General features: G+C 38.2%; 1 protein-coding gene across 4 annotated transcripts in view; it reads right to left on the reverse strand.

The window, feature by feature from the left end:
• Positions 1-3,718: 3,718 nt before the first annotated feature.
• EBF2 (EBF transcription factor 2) overlaps positions 3,719-22,445 on the reverse strand; it is a 254,295-nt gene continuing 235,568 nt past the window's right edge. Inside the window, exons 15-18 of one of the 4 annotated variants that reach the window (XM_087938876.1) lie at positions 17,895-18,062; positions 15,022-15,092; positions 10,780-10,848; positions 4,137-4,244 (exon numbers count right to left, since the gene is read on the reverse strand). In XM_087938876.1, coding sequence (XP_087795002.1) covers positions 10,804-10,848; positions 15,022-15,092; positions 17,895-18,062 — 284 coding nt within the window. In that variant the 3' untranslated portion in view covers positions 4,137-4,244; positions 10,780-10,803. Of the gene's footprint in view, positions 4,245-10,779; positions 10,849-15,021; positions 15,093-17,894; positions 18,063-22,445 lie in introns of all 4 variants that reach the window. The other 3 variants (XM_087938878.1, XM_087938877.1, XM_026714962.2) reach the window with 3 other exon arrangements.

Here is a 22,445-nt window from a genome sequence, read left to right on the forward strand (position 1 = left end):
TCCTAAATTGAGAATTATTTGTACTGAAAAAATACCTAAGATTACTAACCAAGCCAAGTATCTTGTCTGATAGATTGGATGAAGTTAGATCCCATGGAACTTCAACTTCAGAACATCTGCTTCTGTGTTTGCATGTAAATTTGTTTCTGTGAGCAGGTAAAGAGGAAGCATTCTGTTTTAATTGGGCACACACAAACATACACCCCACACCACACACACACACACACACACACACACACACACACACACTGCATGACCTTAGCTAAAAGGATGAGAACCGATTCAGCTATTTCAAAATATTTCTGCTTAAGGCAGCTGCAACAAACATCATTTCTCATGGCCTGCAACCACTCCCACATGACTTCAACCAAGCATTCCAAGTTAAAATCCACATATCTGAAAGTTTGGAATATAGAATTATATCCTAAAACCTTAATTAGACTAGAAAGTTGGAAAGTGCTACAGAGTTGGATTCATTAACTAACCTTTTCCAAGTTTATGATTTCATTATTCAGCATGTCTGCTCAGACATAAAATTAATTGTATTCTTAAAATACAATTGGGGTCATTTTGCCCTTCTCTTTTCCTGGCGAAACCCTACAATTTTGTTTGGAGGATATTTCAAAAAATTCCATAGATCTGTAGATTCCCAGTTCAGAAAAACTGTTATAGGCTATAGTGGATGTGTGCACCTGTTACATAGCTGACTAGTTCAATCCATAGTATATAATTGATCCCAACAAATCATAACTGGACAACCCTATTCTATTCAGGTCCATATTTATGAATAATGCATTATTAAATACAAGTAGTTCTCAACTTGGGTAAAGGTAAAGGTTCCACTTGCACATGTGTGCTAATTGTTTCTGGCTCTAGGGGGTGGTGCTCATCTCTGTTACAAAGCCAAAGAGCCATTGCTGCCCAAAGACATTTCCATGGTCATGTGGCCGGCATGACTAAACACTGAAGGCACATGGAACACTATTACCTTCCCACCAAAGGGGTCCCTATTTTTCTACTTGCATTTTTACGTGCTTTCAAACTGCTAGGTTGGCAGAAGCTGGGACAAATAATGGGAGCTCACTCCATTATGCAGCACTAGGGATTCAAACCGCTGAACTGCTGACCTTCCTGATTGACAAACTCAGCGTCTTAGCCACTGAGCCACCACGTCCCATTTTCAATTTACAACAGTTTATTTAGTGACCATTCACAGTTACGACGATACTGAAAAAAGTGATATGTCCATTTTCACATTTATGACCATTATAGCATCCCCATGATCATGTGATCAAAATTTGGATGCTGGGCAAATGCTTGACAATTCAAGTGTCCTGGGGTCATGCAATCACCTTTTGCAATCTTCTGACAAGAAAAGTTAATGGGGAAGCCAGGTTCACCTGTTACTAACTTCACAACTGCAGTGATTCACTTAACACCTTTGGCAAGGAAGGTTGCAGAATGGGGCAAAATTCACTTAACAAATGTTTCAGCCACAGAAATTTTGGGCTCAATTGTGATCATAAGTCAAGGACTGTCTGTAGCAGTGGTGGAGGTGAGGGGCTGATATCAGTAATGGTGAAAATGAAGCCAATATAGGTGACAGCATGCTATTCTTTTCCCTGCCTGCTTTTTTTCCTCTTTTTGAGAAAAAGGGGGAGAAAAAAAATCTTTTCTTTCGTATTTTGATTTTTAAAACATTGAGCATAATAACAGGGTAAGTATCACAGCTTTCGATTCCTGATAGTGAGTTTAATTTGTCTAATTTAATGAAGAAAGAGAATATTCCTGCAACCACAATATCTTAAAATATACATCCACTTATGAAGTCACTTTCCTGGCATTAATTTGGCTTTTTTGTGTATGTGAAAAGGGGGACCATGAACTTTAACAACAATCATTGTGGGAAAACACTAATGTTTTTATTCCCCTGGGAAAAAAAACACAGTTACCCTCACTGGGTGCACAGAAATTTGAATTTCACCTTAAAATACAGGTACATATATAAATAGTATATTGTAAAAAAAACAATGTGATTTATAAATTTTATAGGCATATTATCAACATTATGGGACTTGGATAGAGATGGTTACAATGACAGCAACAAAAGATGATTGAGAAGGCTTTAGGAAAGTTAAAACGTTTTATAAAACAGTGCTTATCAATAATCAACACATCAAAAGGGGGAGCGATGGATCTTGGATTCAAGACACGCTTTGAGAATTTCAAGAGACAGTGCCCCAATTCCTAGATCCACACAAGTTCTGAAGCTCTGAAGCAGGCACATATGGGAATCTTGTGCAGATTAAGTTTTCCCGTTTATTCTAATGGTGGGACTTTTGCTCATATGCTACTATTGGCATGTCCAGAAACTATCCCTCCATCAAAATGGAGATGTCTTTAGTGAACGAAATCTTCACTTCATACTAAGCCCATGAAACCAGTGATTTTCCAGACAGCAAGCTTTCCCGCATTTCTGCTCCTACACCGTATTTAGAATATGCAGATAACTCATCACCTCTATGCGTACAAATGAAACTCAATGACGTTTGATATTCCAAGATGAACATGGATGATCCCAGATAAATGTTATAACTGTCCCCAATGAAAAACATATTTGCCAATGTAAAGTTACGGTAGCCAATCTGGGTCAGTCACCAAGACCACAAGTTTAGTCCTCCGAGATTTCGGACTCGTGCTGATGTCTATCCTCAGGTGACTTCTCTCTACCAGAATGTTAGAAGGAGAGAGAAGAGAGAACTTCCTTTCCAACAGGGATAAGTTCTCTGAGGAGGGGGCTTCAGCACAAGTCCAAAAGTTTAAACCTCTGGTCCCGGTGTCCAATCCAGATTGGATCCTGCAACATTATCCTGGGACACATAAATTTGCCTTCATTTGTAATGTTAAGTTAGCATCTCAACATTCACTGGAGAGTATTATGTCTCCTAGGTAAGTGCCAAAGTTCTTTTTGCAACACAACATAATTTTTGCTATTTTTTTCAACACAATTTCTGAATTTTTGCTTCAGAAATTAGACAAAATATTTTCTGAAAAGCAACAAACTTGGGGGGAGGATAAAAAAAAATGGCCTCACGGTTCCCTCTTGCTCAAATTGCAACCTGAAAAATGAAGAGGATTTGATGCGAGACTTCACACATGCCACGTAGTTACTGAGAGGTATGAAAGTAAACAAATCACACCAGAACCTGAAACCTTAATCAAGACATGAGAAAATGTATAATATTCATACATTAACGACGGTCCTATATTTTAATATATAGAGAGATATATGTATATATTTATATATGTATATATATATATAGCATTGTGTGTATAAAAAAGATTGTGGATGAGTCCTTGGTGAAGAATTTTGAGATATTTCTGTAAGTGGTTCCATCAAGAGCAGGAGAGAACTGAACAGAGATTGTTAGCGTTAAGAAATGGTTGCTGAGTTTTTGCCAATTTTCATTGTACAATAGGAGAAAAAAAGAAGCTGCCCCCAAAAGTTTTCAATGTCTACCTCTACATACAATAACTTACAAGTTTATTTATTTAAATAATTGTAAAACATCTTACATTTTTTTCATTTGAAAAGAGATTAAACTATAAGTCAATACACATACACACGTCCAACATTCCACCACTCATATCAGCATATCGGTTTTATAGGAAAGTCCCTCATGCTGGTACCCTGTTTTGAGATTTCTTTTTTTTTTTTCTGCATAAACTAAATTGGTATCTGAAAGGCTCCATAGAAAATAGAAACTTCGACTTTTTTTTCCCTACAAAGAAAAACAAAGAGTATCCAAAATATCAAGCTCGAATGGTTGGCCAACCTGTTCCTTCTTTTTATATTCTATAAACATTAGGAAGGTTTTGAGTCCACAAGGAAAGAGAACAAAAGGAAAAGAAAAGCTTGTGCTCCATATACAATCCCATAACCTGCATACATCTGGATCTTGGCCAATTCCTATTTTTCTTTAAAAAAAAAATGTTCTCGGGTATTGATGTCTTCAACTTGCAACAGCCTCTTTGTAACGCTGTAAAATTTCCGTTCCTTCTGGCACATGGCTTCCCCCATCGATTGAGCTTCTAGAGCTTTTTTTTTTTTTTTTTAAGGTCCGTAACAAATAAGTAGTTTTGTGCTGTAGAAAAAAAAAAAAAGGACCGGGGGAGGCAGGGAAGAAATCCCAGCAATGCCTTCTCTTCTCTTCACATTGGAGGTACAACAAGACCAGTCATGGCTGGAAAACAAACAGACAGACAGACAATATTTACATTTTCAAAACAGAAACTTGCAGAAATAACGCAGGGGTCAGCAAATGGGGCAGAGGGGGTAGAGTTTCAAAAAAGATGACAGACAGAATCGTACCATCGAAGTCCCACCTTCTCATCACATATATCATAAAGATAGGCGGGGCTTCAGCGGCATGGTTCTAACTGCCATTTTGGGATTTTTTACCTTCCCATGGAAGCTGGTTTATTTATTTATTTGTTTGTTTGTTTATTTATTTATTAAATTGATTAAATCATTCTCAAAGTGACACTGGGCAGTTTATAACACAATGAAAGCAAAAGTCTAAAACCATTAAAAACCATAAAAGCATTAGAAGTAACAGGGATGAATAAAACTAAGGACCACGGACACAAGCAGATGAAACTAGATACAGCCTCAGTTATTTGTACCTCTGTTCCCGAACAGATTGGGCCTTTAAATGTTAAATTTTCACATTTTTCATTTTATTTATGTATTTAAAAAGTTTATATGGCCACCCATTTCAAACATCTCTGGGCAGCTCATGGTAACATTTAAACAATAATGAAAAATGTAAATGCATATCTATGTAAACAAAAACCTACACTCAGAGTTTTTTTAAAAAAGCTAGCAAAGTACTTATATCTGATTTACAGCTGTCCACTCTCCAGTTATTCTTTTATAAATACAGGGGAAAACATCCACATCCACACACCCTTACTTCTTCCTTATAAATCCTAACATATTTTGACATTCATTTTCCTATCATTCCAATGCTGAAAATGCTCTCGCATGCTTTTCATCTGGGGAATTTTCAGTGCACCCCTACTTAATTTTACATCTAAGTTACAAAGTTTTCAACAGCCTCTAATGTTTACGATGTAATCCTATACTTGTCTACTCAAAAGGAAACCCTGTGGAATTTAGAGGGATTTACTCCCAATTAAGTAAACAAATATAAGACTGCAAAGTTTATTTCCCATTCTGACAATTTATTTTTCTGATTTTGTTCTATTCTGTCTTAAATAACTTGGATGCTAAATACTAAATGAAACATTAGCCTTCTTCAGACATTTTTTTAATACATATGCTGGCAGACAAATGACATTTATTCTCTTGCTCTAGCCTTCATCGTTTTTATTAGTTTTTGGTAATCATAGGGGGAGGTTAGTAATTAATAGTCATCCTTTTTTTTATTTCTCAAATTTATAATTTATAATACAATCATATACAATTAGTGTATGCATGCCAGGGTGAGAGGAGGAATAAAAATCCACAAAATACCCCCAAAACAAAATGGCCAAAAGAAAATAAATTGAAAAGGAGGAGGGGACAGATAGGGAAACAGCCTTGTAACTGAAAATCCAAACTTCAGATTTGTAACACAAGTTGACCAGAATGAATTTGAATCTCTCCAAAGCATAAGCAATATTGGGCTTCAACTCTTGGTCATGGGAAAATTTAATTTTTATTTATTTATTTCCCATCTGTATTATTATACAAATAACTCAAGGTGGCCAACATATCTAACACATGTTACTCCTTCACAATAACAACCCTGTGAGCTAGGTTGGGCTGAGAGAGATTAGCTTGCCCAAAGTCACCCAGTTGGCTTTCATGGCTAAGGCAGAACTTGAACTCACAGTCTCCAACTTTCAAGTCTGGTGCCTTAACCACTAGACCAAGCTGGCTCTCCATATGAAATAGGCCTTGTTTTCTCAACTTTATCTTTCGTTCAATCCAAAGGGGCCTTTTAATCTTCTCAAATTGGTGGTCAGGGAAATTGGCAACATGATTTTTTAGAGTTCCTCCATGAAAAGGTTTAGGGGAAATTTGCTTTCCTCCAATGGAACGAGAAACAATAAGAAAATAAATGTCCATCAAGGAGGTATGAGTGATTAAAACCAAAAAGGATATTTTTGATGAAAGAACAGGAAGGATAGCAATTGCTTTGGGCCAGCTCGATGCTTGCTTTGCTGCTATAAATCCCTTTCTAATACACAGCTTCTTCGATTATAAAATAATTGAAGGAATATTAATTGATTTCTAAAATGTCAAAATCTTTCCTGGTATAGAAGAAGGTGACTTGGTGGATTTTTGTAGCTTGGCTTTTGTTCTCGGAGGCTGTTCCCTCCCACCTCCCACCTCCTTTGGGGCTCTGCTGTCAAAAGCCTATTTCCCAGTCTGCACTACTTTTTATTGAATGTTTGTGAGCTTCGGATTAAGGTCTTACACCACTCGCAAAGCTGTAATTATTTTTGCCTGTATTACTATATATTGAATCGATGTAACTTTTCAATAAAGGTGGTTCAATGTGGGACAAGGCATTCGGTGATGAGTGAGGAATATAGGAACTGCCGTGATTATCCCACAGGGATCCTCTTCTCTCTCTCTCTCTCTCTCTCTCTCTCTCACCTTTATTTTACTTTATTGGAGGAGAGAAAGGGAAGAAAGAAATGGAGGTGAGCCGCATTGTATTAACCTCCAAAGGCAGCCATTATCAGATGAAATGCTTGATTAAACTTGTCAAAAATCAACCAGAAGTTAAGGTGATGTGCACATCTTAAGCACTAATAATGCTAATAAACACATCTATGAGAAAGGAACTCTTGCTTCTTTCCTTTTTAAAAAAAGAAAAAGAAATTTTGAGCAGAATGGTCCTTAAGATGCAGCAAAATGAAGGAATGGAAGGAGAGATGAGCATGTACAAACGTGCATTTCTGAGGGTGGTGAAAAGCTGTCACCATGTTCAAAGTTGGCTACTTGTCCTGCCCAACATCAGTGGTCTCTGATGGCAAGATTCTCAGCAGATTCCTATGAGATACTCCACCAGAGTTGAGTTCCCACAATTTAATGAGGTAGCATGGCTCAGAAGCTTAAAATGATTGGTTTAGATCTCTTGAAAAATATAGACAATGTGTAGCAGAAAGGAAGCAGCTGGTGCATGAATTAGCACCCATGGATCCTTGTTAGTTACCTAAAGGCAGGAAGTTGCTCTGGGCTTCCAGGTCCTCAGAAAATGGGCTACCTCCAAGTAATTAACAACCTTTAATCAGAATCAGGCATTAAATAAATATCTTGCAACTTGCTAATGAAGATGCTTCCACGTTCACAAATGTTTTGCACATCTTCCATATTTCTTTCTGCAGTACAGATTGCATTCATCAAAGGTGGACATTCTTTATTTAGTTATTGAATTTCTATTGTCACCTATTCACCCATGGTGATTTCCTATGAAAACATTGTTTCATTCAGTGAATGCCCTCAAATTCCTAGGCATTTAACCCATCTTTCTGATATCTTCAGGTAAATGCTGAACAGCATTATATAAAATCCATCCCAGCGAAACCATTGTTTCACAATGGACTTCAATTTGTCTATCATGAACCAATAGAACCATGTCAGTCTTTAATGTACATATTTGGTAACAGTCAGTTTTCATTGCTGTAACAAGTGAAAATAATTAGTGCTTGGATGGGAAAAATACACCAAAAAAATCCAGAATTATGCACTAAGCTTGGAAATTTGGGGGGAAAGCAGAGAGATAGAAAGCAATGACACGCTCCTTGTATATTTTTTCGAAGAATATTATATTTACTGGCATCATTAGGCAATCATCAGGAGTCCAGTTTGATTTGAGGAAGTTTTTATTAATAGAATTCCCTGATATCTCTCTGAATTTGGGACTGTCCACCATTCACTGGGAACTGGCTGATTTCTTTCAATATATTGGGGACATTCGCTGGGGCAAACTTACTGCTCCAGAAGCAATCAAATTTCACAAGAGCTGAACTCAGTAATGAAAACAAGAGAGAGTTGAGTGTAAGCCCTTTCAAAAATCAGGCATACTTATTTAAAAGAAGAAAATGCAATGGCGTGTTACACTTCCTCTTTTCATTAGCTGCTTCTGACATGGCCTCTGAGGGATACTCCAGTAACTTGTTGGAAAAGGGAAAGAAAACAGCTTTGGTTTGGTAACAAGATACATGATCGCTTTGGACATGCATTGCTCAAGTTCTATCAGCTCTGAAATTTCTTTCATTACTAACACCATCACGTCTTGAATGTTTTTTTCTCTCTCTCTTGGTAAAAGCCTTGTATTAAAATTGTTATAAAATGTACTTTGGGGAGTGTTGTGGAATTCCAGGGTGCTGGGTTTTTTCCTCCCAATTGTTGACACATCTCGCATCTAAATGGGCCCAATGCAGAGAAAATGAGGTGGGATGGCCTCATTTTGCATCCATATCACAACATCAGGCTATGCATAGTTCAGTTTGCTAGACACATGTGGCTATGTCACTTTATGGTTATGGGGCACCTAATGATGAACTATGACTGGTAGGTCGTAGCCTTCCTGCAATGGCGATGTGTGTTGGTTTGGGACGTATAGAAAACTAACATTCCCCAAAACTGGTAGGGGGCAAGGAAGCAATCTGTGTGGCAAAATATCACAATGCAAAGACAACCCCTTTTGTGTATGCTTGTAATGTAAAAGGCAATGCTTACATTGTAACCTTGGGGGAGAAATGCATTGTCAGTCTAACAAAACTTCAAGATTCAATGCATGGCTATGATGGTAAGTAGAAAACAGATTGTGAGTAGATCTACCTGGCAGTGGATACAGGATTACTTTGCAGGAAGGCTTTAGAAACATATTTTTTTAATTAAAAGGCTCCACCTTTTAAAATTATTACAAGATGCTTTGCTGAAAAGAAATTGATGTCTGTCTCTGTCTCTCTGTGTGTATGAGAGAGACAGAGACAGAGAGAAAGAGACCATCAATTGCTTTGCTATTGAGCGCAGTATACAGGAGGTTAAATGATGTTCTGCTCCCATTATTTAATCTACTTATCTACTTGCATTGTTTTAAATCCCATTGTGGTTTTTTTAAATCCCAAGTCAAGAGAAAGAGGAAGATAGGAAGGAAGGAAGGAAGGAGGGAGGGAGGGAGGGAGGGAGGGAGAAGGGAAGGAAGGAAGGAAGGAAAGAAAGAAAAGAAGGAAGGAAGGAAGGAAGGAAGGAAGGAAGGAAGGAAGGAAGGAAGGAAGGAAGGAAGGAAGGAAGGAAGGAAGGAAGGAAGGAAGGAAGGAGTACAGCAACCTGACCTGGGATTTCTCCCGCCCAAGCCTCATCATGTATCAAGATCCAGCCAGAAAAATGCCTCTTGTCAATTTCAACTCCCTTGGACTCCTGGCAGAGGTGAAACTGACAAGGAGTTCCTCCAGATTGTGCCTCTAGGCTTTTCATCAGCTTTCACCTCCTGCTGCATCCCACAAGGTAGGAGCACTCAGGCTCCAAGTAATTTTATTGAGAGATGCATAGCCAGATGTGATCCCTTTGCCAGCTACATGCCTGCAGATAAAGGCAAGGGTTTCTTTGCTTTTTCAGCTGCCAATTCAAGCTACGGTGGTAGCAGGGAAGTAAATTAATCTCCCCTCCTAGGAAGCACCTTGGAACCAAGCTAGCAAGTAATTATAATATTACAAGCTGAAAGGACTTTCATTCTTCTGTCACAAAATGAATGGATTTTATCAAGAAACAGATTGCAGCACTTTAAACCACAAACTGAGAACTTGGGTAAACAATCTTATTTTTGTTATTTGGGACAAAAAGCTTACATTAATATAGCACTTTTTCAAACAATTTTCCCCACTATGAAATATTTTGAATGTGTTACCCTAATAAATACTATTATGTGTATTATTTAAATTTGTGGATTTTAAATGGTCACAGCCATTCTGGTTTTCTAAACCACTTGGAAAGGTGCATTTGAAAATAATAGCAATAGCATTTTAGATTTATATACTGCCCCATAGCACATTACATCACTCTCTGGGTGGTTTACAATGTAAGCATTTGCATATTGCCTCCAACAATCTGGATCCTCATTTTACTGGCATCAGAAGGATGGAAGACTGAGTCAACCTTGAGCCCATCAGGATCACACTCCACACTGTGGGCAGAGTTTGCCTGCAATACTGTACTTAACCACTTTATCTCTAGGACTCATATATATATATATTTTCTTAAGTTTTCGCAGGTACTTACATGTATGGCATTCAGCTTTGTTCGGGTATTTTCCCACGTCATTGTAGTTGTGCTTTTAAAGTTGTAGCAACGTTTCGGCAAAATCTCATCTGCCATCATCAGGCTTCTGGCTTCATGGCAGATGAGATTCTGCCGAAACATTGCTACAACTTTAAAAGCACAACTACGATGACGTGGGAAAATACCCAAACAAAGTTGAATTATATATATAGATAGATAGATAGATATAGATATATATAGATATATATAGATATATATAGATATAGATATATATATTCAGACAGAATAATTTTTTCTGCCATCTGCTTTCTTACTAAAGTCTGAACTGATCTGAAATTTTTCTGTTTTGAATTTCTCTTCTGTTCTGTCTCACTTTTGAACTTTAACATGTGTAATCATCATTAACAATAAGACAGTACAAAATTCTGCGACAAGCAATCTTTGATAGCCCTGCTAGGTGGCAGCACCTAGCTGACCTTAGTTAAGTATGGCTGGATTTGTTAGTCCTTGACTGGATTACCACCAGGAAATTCCAGAGTTGTAATCTAGAATGGGAAGTTGAAGAACAAACAAACAGAAGAAGACAATCACAAATAGTTCTGTATTACTACCAAGAAAACTACATGGACATACAGGTAGTGTTCGACTTACGACCACAATTGAGCTCAAAATTTCCACTGCTAAGTAATACAATTGTTAAGTGTGTTCTGTCCCATTTTATGACTTTTCCTGCCACAGTTGTTAAGGAAATCATTGTAGTAGTTAAGTTAGTAACCTAGTTGAATCTATGTTCCTCATCGATTGGCTTGCCAGAAGGTCACAAAAGGTGATCACATACCCCAGGACACTGCAACCATCATAAATACAAGCCAACTGACTGGATTTTTGTCACATGACCTTGGGGATGCTGCAATGGTTGTAAGTGTGAGAAAGGGTCATTAGTCACTTCTTTCAGTGCCATTGTAATGTTCAGTAGGTTTATTAAACAAATGGTTGTAAGTCAAAGATTACCTGTATTTATGAAATTGTCAGGAGTTGGGCATGAAATGAAACTTTCATCTTAGTTAACTCAAATGTCTACGTATATTCTTATACAGTAATTTGATCCCCTCTCTCCATATCATAAGATGTTCATGATCTCACCTGCATCTTGTAGATCTCATAATACTTTATCAAGGTTAAAAACAATAAGCTTACTAATTTTCATATTTAGTTTTGGATGGGTTCGGACTGTTTTATCTTTTTGATAAGTTGATATGGAACAGACCTGAACGAATTCAGTATGATAAAAACCTAGAATAAACTATTACAAAATGGCATTCCTCTTTCTCTCTTTTGCACAATTCCCTTGAATGCAGAATTTAGGGAGAGAGAGAGAGAGAGATTAGTTTTTGCATATCCACTACCTGGGGCTTTGTCGCCTTCTTAAAGTCTAAAGCAGTGTTTCTTAACCATGGCAACTTGAAGATGTGTGAATTTCAGCTCGTAAAATTCCCAAAGCCAGCAAGGTCACTGGGGGATTCTGGGATTTGAAGTCCATACATCTTTAAGTTGCCAAGGTTGAAGACCCCTGATCTAGATCATCAAGAGGCTATCAGATTTGGTGGACCCTTGTTTTGAGCTTGACTTCCCCCAGTTATACCCAAATTAGCTTAATTAGCTTCTATGGTTCAGCCATGTCCAATGTAAGCCCAACAAAACAGGTGATTAAAAAAGAAAATCAGACTTCAGATTGGTGCCTCAATTTCAATAAAAATAGTTACAATTACTATTATTAAGGTAATACACTCCCAGACTTAAAAATGAAACTTACATTCATACCTGATGCATAAATTGGTTACACCTTAACACATCTAAATTAATACATCTTCTACATTTGCACATAACTGAAATGTACACTAACGAAACAGCAGAATTTACCCAAGATAAAACTTTTAATGAACATTAATAATGACTGCACTTAATGTGCTCTGCAAATGCAGGGACCAGATCATTAAGACATGGTCAAGCATGCTTCAAAAACCCAGCAATGGATCTCCCTTCTATCCTGCAATCTAAAGGGATCCAATCTATTTTACAACTTCAGAATTGCGTCCCTGCCTTGTACTGCCCATAAAAGCCTTGAACAAAACATTGCTTCTGCTTGTGTTCATTATCCCATGCCCTCTTTCACGAAAAACAATAAAGCTGCTTTGATTTAGAAAGTCCTATTAAAATTAGGAGAACACAGTTTGATCCACACTGTCAATCTGGTTTGGAGCCTCTAGTTCAAAAAGAGAGATTCAGAGGGCCAATCCAACTTGGAAATCTGGTTTGTTTCTGAGATTTCAACTAAAAAGTGAATAGAATCGCAGCAAAGCTTGGTAGCGCCCACATCATGACTACCTCCTCTCTTGACCAGTGAAATGGTTTCTTATAGCAAGAGAAGCAACGACAGCGCTCAAAGATGAGGCATCAGAAACAGTAGGGATGGTTTTCCTGTTTAGATGAACAGGCAAAGGTGACTTAACCATTTGCACAGCTCCAGCAGTTTCCAATTTGCTGCTTTCCATCTGTGCTGAGGTGATTAGACACCGGGGTACTCATCACTCCGCTTTGTGTCATGTCACATTACATCTTCTCCACACTATTTTTAAGCAGGCTCAACGTCCAGGGCAAAATCAATGCCAGGCTTCTCCGATCAGGACACCTGCAATCAATTTGGGGTTGCTGACAAAGATGAGGCCCTACTGTTCCTACCTACCTTGCCTGGATGCAGAGCAAAAAAAAAAATAAGTAGAGCAGATGGCATGCAGGGAGTGTAAAGCAGGAATGCCTGGCATCAGACAGGTCATCTAAGGGCATCCACATGTCTTTCCCAACACTACTCAGGGAGCCAAGTTTCAAATAGATTTCCTCCCTTGGGTAAGATTAATGAGAACCATCAAGCAGCATATTCTTCATCAAGGATTGGTAATAAAATCATGCAAATGCTATGCAGAACAGGTGAAAATCCAGACTGGTTCACCTAATCCAACGTCCTCTTGACACAATAGCTACTTAGGTGATGTCTCTAGGAAGCTGCAAGGAGATCTTGAATTTGCATGACCCTTCGTGCTGTTGTCTTCTCTTCTCTTTCCAGAAAGTATATTAAATTACATGCTACTACTATCCATTTTTACACTTTAGCATGGCCAAACAATGGAACTGTTAACCTAGATTGCTTTTAGAATGCAAAAATCCATAATTCCATTAACTAAGTTTGTCCTGGGGTATGCTCAGCTCACTTCTAGCATGTGTGAAGAGCTCCATGCCTGGTGCTAAACAATAGCATGGTCTGCCTTTCCCCAGCCCTATGATTCTGAAGACGACTGGGATTTCTGCTCTAAATCAGGCATGGACAACTATGATAACCATGCCAGCTCAGGAATTCTGGGAGTTGAAGTCCACAGGTCATAAAATTGCCATAGCTGCCCACCCCTGTTCTAAATGGATGCTTATATCATTGAGAAGTAGAGAACCTAATGCCTATTTCTACCTTGTGTGCAAGATGGCAGGTGGAAGCTTGGACACAACACTCTGATTATCTCACTAGGTCTTAGGCTGCTTTGAGCTTTCAAAGTCTGACCTAATGTTAGAGAAAAAAAGGAGGAGGATAAACACATAAACATCTGGATCACTGCAGAGGCCAGGTAAACTTGGTCGGTACCTATGAGCTTCCTGACCAAAGAGGAGACCTCACACATGGATATTTACAACCTTTGTTGCTTGCCAAAGGTTCCAGGTTGAATTCTATCTGCAGAGAATGTGCGAAAAGTTCCTTTGAAATTCTGGAAAGATGGCACTCATCAGAGGTGGGATTCTACCAGGTCGGACCAGTTCGAGCAAACCGGATGTTGAAGTTACATCTGGTTCGCTGAACCGGTATTTCAACTGACTGGCTGGCCCCACCCCGCCCACTCCGTCCCTCCCAGGAATCTCCACGCAGCCCATTTCCGATGGAAGTAAGTGCAGGTTCCATGCGGACACTCTGTGAGGGGGAAAAAAACGGGCCTTCCAGAAAAAGTGGAAGTTTGGAAACAGGTCTGTTTCCAGCTTCTGGTGGACTTCCAGAAGCCAGGGGAGGCTGTTTTCTCCCTTCCAGAGGCCCGGGGGAAGCCTCCGGATCCTTGGGAGGGCAGAAACAGCCTCCCTCGGGTTCTGGAGGCCCATCGGACGCCAGAAACAGGAGGTTCTGGTAGGCCACGCCCACCATGGCCATGCCACCCAGCAACCAGGCAGAGAACCAATTGCTGGAATTTTTGAATCCCACCCCTGGCACTCACCAGTGTCCGTAGTACTAGGTGAGATGGCTCCAGGAGTTGGACTCCTATGTTTTCTTCCAGTCCTCAGTATAAACATGTTATTTAGGCTAGAGAAAGCTACATGATGTACCGTAAACTAGATTAAATCAGCATTTAATTTATCATATTAGAATGCGCTATAATTTCATATAGTCTGCCAGTTTCTAACCTTGATGCTCCCCTACTAAAGCTCCTGCTTTTGTATTCTTTTTAGACTCTTGTTCTTATATAAACTTTCACTTTTAAATATTTCAGCTTTTAAAATTGTTATTACCAAGACCTTGACATATCTATTATATTTTTTAATTGCATCTACCCTGTCCTCTTTATACTGCTCTATGACAATGATAAGTATTCGATTTAATTTGACATGTCACTTAGCCTGGAGAAAGTTACATCTTCAGGGCCCACGCTGAGCTTCTTTGGAATGACTTGATTCAACTGAAAATCACTGCATTGGAGCAGATCTGTGAAGCAAAGTGGCATTTTCACTTTTTTTACTTTTCAAATTGGAGTCGCTGCTTTGCTCTGCTTTGGCATCTTTGGCCTTGCCATGGTTTTCTGCACATGTGCAGATGCCCCCTGCCTTGAAGCAAGCAAAGAAAGAGGGCAATGTTCAGCCCCCACCCTGTGATGCTTCCTTCAGAAGGGAAGCTTTGCCCTTGGACACAGCAATAAATCATTGACAGACTGACACTTCATCCTTAGCTCAGCTTCTCAACTTGACTTGGCAGAAGAATCATCGGAGGCTAAGATACATTAGGGTCTTTATGGGAGGCAAGAAGGAAGCTACACTCACAACAGTTGAAAGCCTACAGCCAGATAAAGACGCCAAGAATTGTTATATATATATACCCTCAAGGGTTTAAACTGGAAGCTTCTTTCTCTGTTACTTCTGCACTAATCATATTTGGTGGAGAGCTAGGTAGCCTTGAAGGCAAGCAACTGTGGCAGGTTGAAAGAACAGCATCTCTAGCTTGAGAACTGCTGTTTTTTTGTTTTTTGTTTGCTTTGCCAGCCTCAATCTGTACAGTGAGCACCGAGGCAGATCATGTCACTTCTGAGATTTGGAGCAAAGCTCCCAGGCATATATTACCCAGTTGGCAAAAGTCTGATCTTTGGAAATGCCTACAGACTTCTGTCAACGGACTGCTTTACGTTCTGTTGACTGAAATAGGGGAGGCAGGGGGAAAAAAATCAATAAGGCAGTGCTGGAGAATACAATTTATAGCATGTCACACAACAGACCCTTCTGTTTCTCTACCTGCACCTCACCTTTTGAGCTGTTGGAGTGGGGGTGGGGCTGGAATAAGGAAGAGGAAGGGTAAGAAAGGCACAGGATAATTAAGATCTGTCTTCTGATTTCCAAAATTGGAAATTCTTGCACCAAAGACTTCAGTTTTTCTACCTTATTTTAGGAAGTTATTTTGAGAGCGTCTTTCAAATTTCTTTGGGTGGTGTTTTTAAATTTCCTTTGTTGTTGAAAGTATCAGAATATTCTATTTCACATTTTCTCATCATTTGCAGCCCTCGCTTGCCAGCTTGAGAAACCATTTTTACAGGATGCTTTTCTTTGAAAATTGAATTAAAATATGAGAAGTCAACAAGACTACAGATGGCAGAAGAGAGAGGACACTGTCATGAAAGACAATGTACTCACATATATTCTCTCCCCCAACCCATTTTTCCAGACTTTATTCATGAGATTGTCACTGTAATTTTTAAAAAGATTTCCTGTTTTATTATTTTTTAAAGTAATTTAAGGTGCAAGCATACCTATTATTCCTTCCTTCTCCTATTTTCCACACAAAATCCCTGGCAGGTAAATTGGGCTGAGATAATGTAACATGCCTAAAGTCACCCAGCCAGCTTTTATGCCTAAGGAGGATCTAGAACTCCCAGTCTCCTGGTGATTGGCCCCAAATCACCCAGCCAGCTTTCATGCCTAAGGGGGACTAAAACTAGTTTCTAGCTAGTGCCTTAACTATTCAACTAGTAGACCAACCTTGGTCTTAGGTTTCTAAACAAAATCCCCTTTTTCTGAATCAATGAATGAATGAATGAAAGGGAAAAAAGGGAAAGATTTGACTGGTGATTTAAATGCGGATGGAAGTGTTGTGTTTCTGCATTTATTCATATAAGTTATCAATTTTAGATGTATCTATAAACAGCATTTTTTAATTCCTATCCATTTTATGTAATGACCTTTCAAAACAATATATGGCATAGCTTTTTTATATATAAAAAAAGAAATTGATGTTTTCTCAGCTGCAGGTGCTATTATATTGTCTGATACAATGTTCTGGGAATTCAAATTAGTTTGATCATTTATTCATTCATTTGTATTAAATAATTACTTTGGAACAGCCCAATATTTAAGAAAATCACTAACGCCAGACTGTTCGGAAAGACCTGAGGATTGATGTCTGATGGGATTCTTCATTGCAGTTGGTGATTACTTTTATTTTATACTTGATTATTTGCAAGTGACTTAGAGCCTTTGGGAGGGAATTAAAAAAGCATATATTGTAAGGAAACAATAATGAAATGATTGTTGTGCTCACAAATTTTGGATAGCTTTGATCTGAGATTTTGCCAGATATGAGACAACTAGAATTCACAAAAGCTCTTGGTATTACAGCAGCTCTTGCAAGCTGACATCACAGGAAAAGTTACCTTAAATTTTCTATACCACTCACAATGGAGAAAATAATTGGCAAAGATGAGGAACCTATGAAGATGGCTAAATTAACTTATTTGATTAGGAAAAAAAAAACAGTATTTACATTAATAATTGACCAAAAACTCTTTTCTGCATAAAACAGAACAAAATTCATTTACAATTTCAGATTCTGCTTTTTTTTTGTAATCATAGTAAGAGGTAACTTTATAATTGTATTTATACTATAAATGATATTTGAAGTTTCATTCTTCTATTTCTCTTTTCTTTTCTTTGTGTACTTTAATTTTATCTTCTTTTCCTGCTTCTACTCTTTTTTATTATTTTTTTGTTAGTTAGGATCTGGCTTCCTGTGTAATCAAAGACAGTGGGAAAAACCTAAGAAGGATAATGGGATAGGTGAGGGTACAATTCTGTGTGCCACACTCTGCTATCATTTTTAGGGGATTGCTTTGCACATAGGACCAGTGTGCAAAGTCTATGTTGAGGCATGGTCCCTCCCCCCATTACCTTTGAAGTAAAACTTATGGTGTATATAGGGATGAAGTTCTGGGAGAATGGTGGGTGAAGAAAATAGATGTTTGCTTACCTCTAAACCCATTTCCATTGCCAGTGGAGCACGCTGGGGAAGGGGACCCCTGGGGTCGGATGACAGGAGCAAAGGCACTCTTTTGTTTGACAGCAGGAAAGACAGAGGAGGAGAATGGAAGGATGGAGGAACTGCTTGAAGAACCAACTGTGGGGCTTGAAGACATCACTGAGAAGGAGGAGATAGCAACTTGAGTTAGAACAAGTAGGGGCTTGGAAAGGCCACCAAATACAAATTTGCACAATCAGATCACCCTTAAGAAGCACCTAACTGCAATGTCCATAAATTCCATAGATTCAATAAATCTCTTTGGGTCCTAAACATTCAATGTCATTGATTGATTGATTGATTGATTGATTCATTCATTCATTCATTCATTCATTCATTCATTCATTCATTCAAAGCAAATGGATGTCCCACAACAGATTTTTAATTCTAAGGATGCTACTGAGCCCCATATGATATTTCTAGAACATTTTTAAAATGTCAATTGACTACAGACCAATGTTTTGCTTAAAGTTGAATTTGATTGATTGATTGATTGATTGAATCATTCATTCATTCATTCATTCATTCATTCATTCATTCATTCAAAGCAAATGGATGTCCCACAACAGATTTTTAATCCCAAGGATGCTGTTGAGCTCCATTTGACAATTCTAGGATACTTTGAAAATGCCAGTTGAAGGTAGAGCAATGTTTTGCTTAAAATTGTGTCTCCCTGCCCAGCAGAAGAAACAACATTTGTGAGTAGTAAAAAGTATCTTGTAAGGACAAGATAATAGTGAGGCAAAGAACAGTGGGACTGTAGCTAGAAGGAGGCAATAAATAATAAAAAGAGTATATCCATGCATGTGTATGTAATTTTAGCTATATTTAACTATATTTGTATAACTGGTATTTTTCATGCATTGTGGGCACATGTATATGATATGACTCTTACAGTTTCAACCTCAAGTTTGCTGTGTTCTTGATTTTGTATTTCTTCTTAAAGTCTTTAGTTTTAAAAGGTTGGGGAACTTTGCAATGCAAACTTATTTTGAATATTTAAAAAGAATACATAGAGGAAGCTGAATATATACCAAAACCCTACAGAATTTGGTGTTCACATATATTACTAATTGATTGGGTTCATCTACTGTGCTACTTCAAAATGTGGTTTGCTTCTTTTAAACTTAGTGTGATGTGTGAATCAGTCATTGTGATGATTGGGATATATTAGCCAAATCTAATGATTTTTCAAGCTTCAGCAGGTGACTGAGCTTGCTTGGGTTTAAAAGTTAAGCAGGATCATGCCTGGTCATTATTTAGATGGGAAAATCCCAGGAAATACTAGGATGGTAGTCAGACCAGTTCCATAGTTGGACTTCTAGAATTCTTCAGTCAGCCTGGGGATTCTGGAAGTTGAAGTCCACCCATTTTAAGAGTTGAGGAATACTAGATTAGACTGTACTGCTGGGGGGAAAAACCCCTGAACATCATAATGGAAAAATACTTTGGAGATACTGTTGAGAACATAATACAGACCAGAGGTGGTATTCAGCAGCTTCTGACCAGTTCTGGAGAACTGGTAGCAGACATTTTGAGTAGTTCAGAGAACGGCAAATACCACCTCTGACTGGCCCCACCCCCATCTACTCTCTGCCTCCCAAGTCCCAGCTGGGTCTTCTTTTGTTGCCCTGCACAGGAGAACGGAGCTGAAAAGCAGGTTAGTGGGGTGGGGAGGGAATGGGATTTTGCAGTATCCTTCCCCTACCATGCCCACCAAGCCATGCCACGCCCACAGAACCGGTTGTGAAAAATCTTGAATCCCACCACTGATACAGATATGTCCTTGAAGTTGCCTAGAATCAAAATTAACTCAAAGAAGATTTCATCTTGTTTAATAACTTTATAAACATGGTGAATAACAAATGTTTTATTTGCAACTGTGGTCGAACCACAGTTAAAATGATCATTTAAGCTAAAACAGTAGAAAATTTACAAGAATACTGTATAATATATATTATTAAGTATTTATTTATGTTCTATGTCAGTCTTAGCTTCAAGCAATTCTATGGACAAGTTTATGTAGCTTTTCTGCCAGCATTTTCAGAGGTGGTTCAGAAATATTATCATTTTCTTCTTGGGATTGAGAGATCAGGACTAGCCCCAAAGTTACCCAGCTGGATTCTGTGCCTAAGGAGGCTATGACTTCTAGTCCTGTATCTTAACCATTTAAACTGATTTTTATATATTTACAATCATCATAAAAATAATATTTAGGCAAGTATAACACTCTGGTTAAGGCACCAGGTTAGAAAGCAGGAGACTATGAAATTCTAGTTCCACCTTAGCCATGAAAGCCAATTGGGTGACTTTGATCCAGTCCTTCTCTTCTCAGCCCAACTCACTTCACATGACTGTTGTGTTGGGGAAATTAGGAGGAGGAAGATGTGTTGAATATGTTCACCACCTTCTAAAATAATAAAGGTGGGATGCAAATAAATAAATAAATAACCTGACACCCTGCATTCTGAGTTTATTAATCACAACAGGTTAAACCTACCATCTCATTTTACTAACAGTCATTCTCAGCATCTTGTCACAGTTGCTTCCACCAATCAGTCTAGACCAGGGGTGTCCAACCTTGGCAACTTTAAGACTTGTGGACTTCAACTCCCAGAATTCCTCAGCCAGCAAAGCTGGCTGAGGAATTCTGGGAGTTGAAGTCCACAAGTCTTAAAGTTGCCAAGGTTGGACACCCCTGGTCTAGATTGTTAAGTAAGTTTTCAAATCTCTCTTAAAACATATAAAAATGGGTGGAACCAGATGAGAAACTAGAAGAGAATTCCATAATCAGGAATCAGTTCCTAAAATGTAAACTATCTGCATTGAGCAGCTCATGAACAGGGAAGAGAAAAACTCCTTGTTCCTGTTAGCCATGTACCATAAACAGAAACATGTCAAAGCAGGATAGATGAGGGCAAAGAGCTAACCAGGGTTAGCTGAGCCAAGATAAAGTTCTGTGAAGGGAGGAAACATGGAAAAATGAGGAGGTCCACAATATTGTGAAATACAAGATAGTTAACATTTCTAAACAAATATTTTCAAGCAGATTTCCCCAGCCTAATGCATTCTACACGAGCTGATTACATTTGCCATCATCTCCATATGTCACAGCGGGAAATGTGGTCCGATAGATCTGGACCATATTTAAAACGAGCAAACAAATTTCATTTTGGGTTAAGATGCTTCCATTGACCTGTGTTATACCTACAGAATCACCACTGTATTTTACATTGCTGTATATGTTCTCTAGCTTTGAATGATTGTCTAATTTTACTTTTCTCAAGGATCTGTCAGCATCTCATTCTAATCTCTGATGGTCAGGAATATATAATTCAGCTGTTGTTATTTTTTCTTTTTCTCTGAAACTGAAACTTGACACATACAATTCAGCCAGGATTCAGAATGTGTAAGTTTTCTCTTTCCTTAAAAAAAAGGAGGGGGTGAGAAACTCCAGCAAACACCCGTTTGGCCAACTTTAAACTCTGTGTGCAAAAGCAATCAACATTTCAGTTTTCTTCTTGACTTTTTTTTTTTCCAAACAAGCAACTTACCACTAAAAAAAAAAAATTCAAAATGTTCTCATCCTACAAGTGTGGACAAGTGTGGAAAACAATTCAATACTGCCACGGGTTAATAAATGTCTTCTATAAGGAAGTAGTGCCTAATCGTTTGAGAGACTTTATCTCCTAGTGAGTGGATAAATCTGTCCTCAAAATTTTACATCAAAATATTGCACTATGTCATCACACACACACACACACACACACTGACACACACACCTCTTTTCCTGAGAATATGCCTAATCTCATCCACTGTATTCTTAGGGTGCTTGAGAATGTTGTTTTAATTTGCCTCCCAACTCTGAAATCAATCCTAGCACATTCGTTGGAATTTATTCTAAGTTTTATAAAACTGCAGTTATTTGCTTGTTTATTTAGCCTTTGAGTTAATATTGATTCCTCATGACTACCTGGAGAAGGCCATTTGACATTCTTGGCAATGTTTTTGGAAACGTCTCACCAGGATCCCCTTCCTAAGAATGACCCAAAGTCACCGTGATGGCTTCATGCTTAAAGCAGTACTAGATTTCACAGTCTCCTGATCTCTCTCTCTCTCCCCCCACCAAAAAAGCACATTCAAATAATATGTTTTTTTTTTTTCCTAAATGTGGTTAATACTGGAAGTAAAGTCTAGAATCACTAGCTGCAATCTCTTTATTTATGTTCCTGTTGCTATTTGTTTATTTTATTTATTTATACTTTATTTATATTCCTGTTGCATATCAGAACAACTAGACCCGAATGCTATCACTCTGCTAAACAACTAATTCCCACAACACTGTCAAACTACTTAGTAAGACTGTATTACTGTTATTCTTCTCATCCTTCCTATTACCTATCTCTTCCCACTTATGACTATAACTGTGTTGCTTGTATCTTTACAATTTATATTGCTTTTTTGTTTCCTAGTATGATTTGTTTCCTTATTAGTATCACTGTA

The sequence above is a fragment of the Pseudonaja textilis genome, chromosome 9, assembly GCF_049901715.1.
Source record: "Pseudonaja textilis isolate UNSWEBS1 chromosome 9, rPseTex1.2, whole genome shotgun sequence".
In the NCBI taxonomy this organism is placed as follows: Eukaryota; Metazoa; Chordata; class Lepidosauria; order Squamata; family Elapidae; genus Pseudonaja; species Pseudonaja textilis.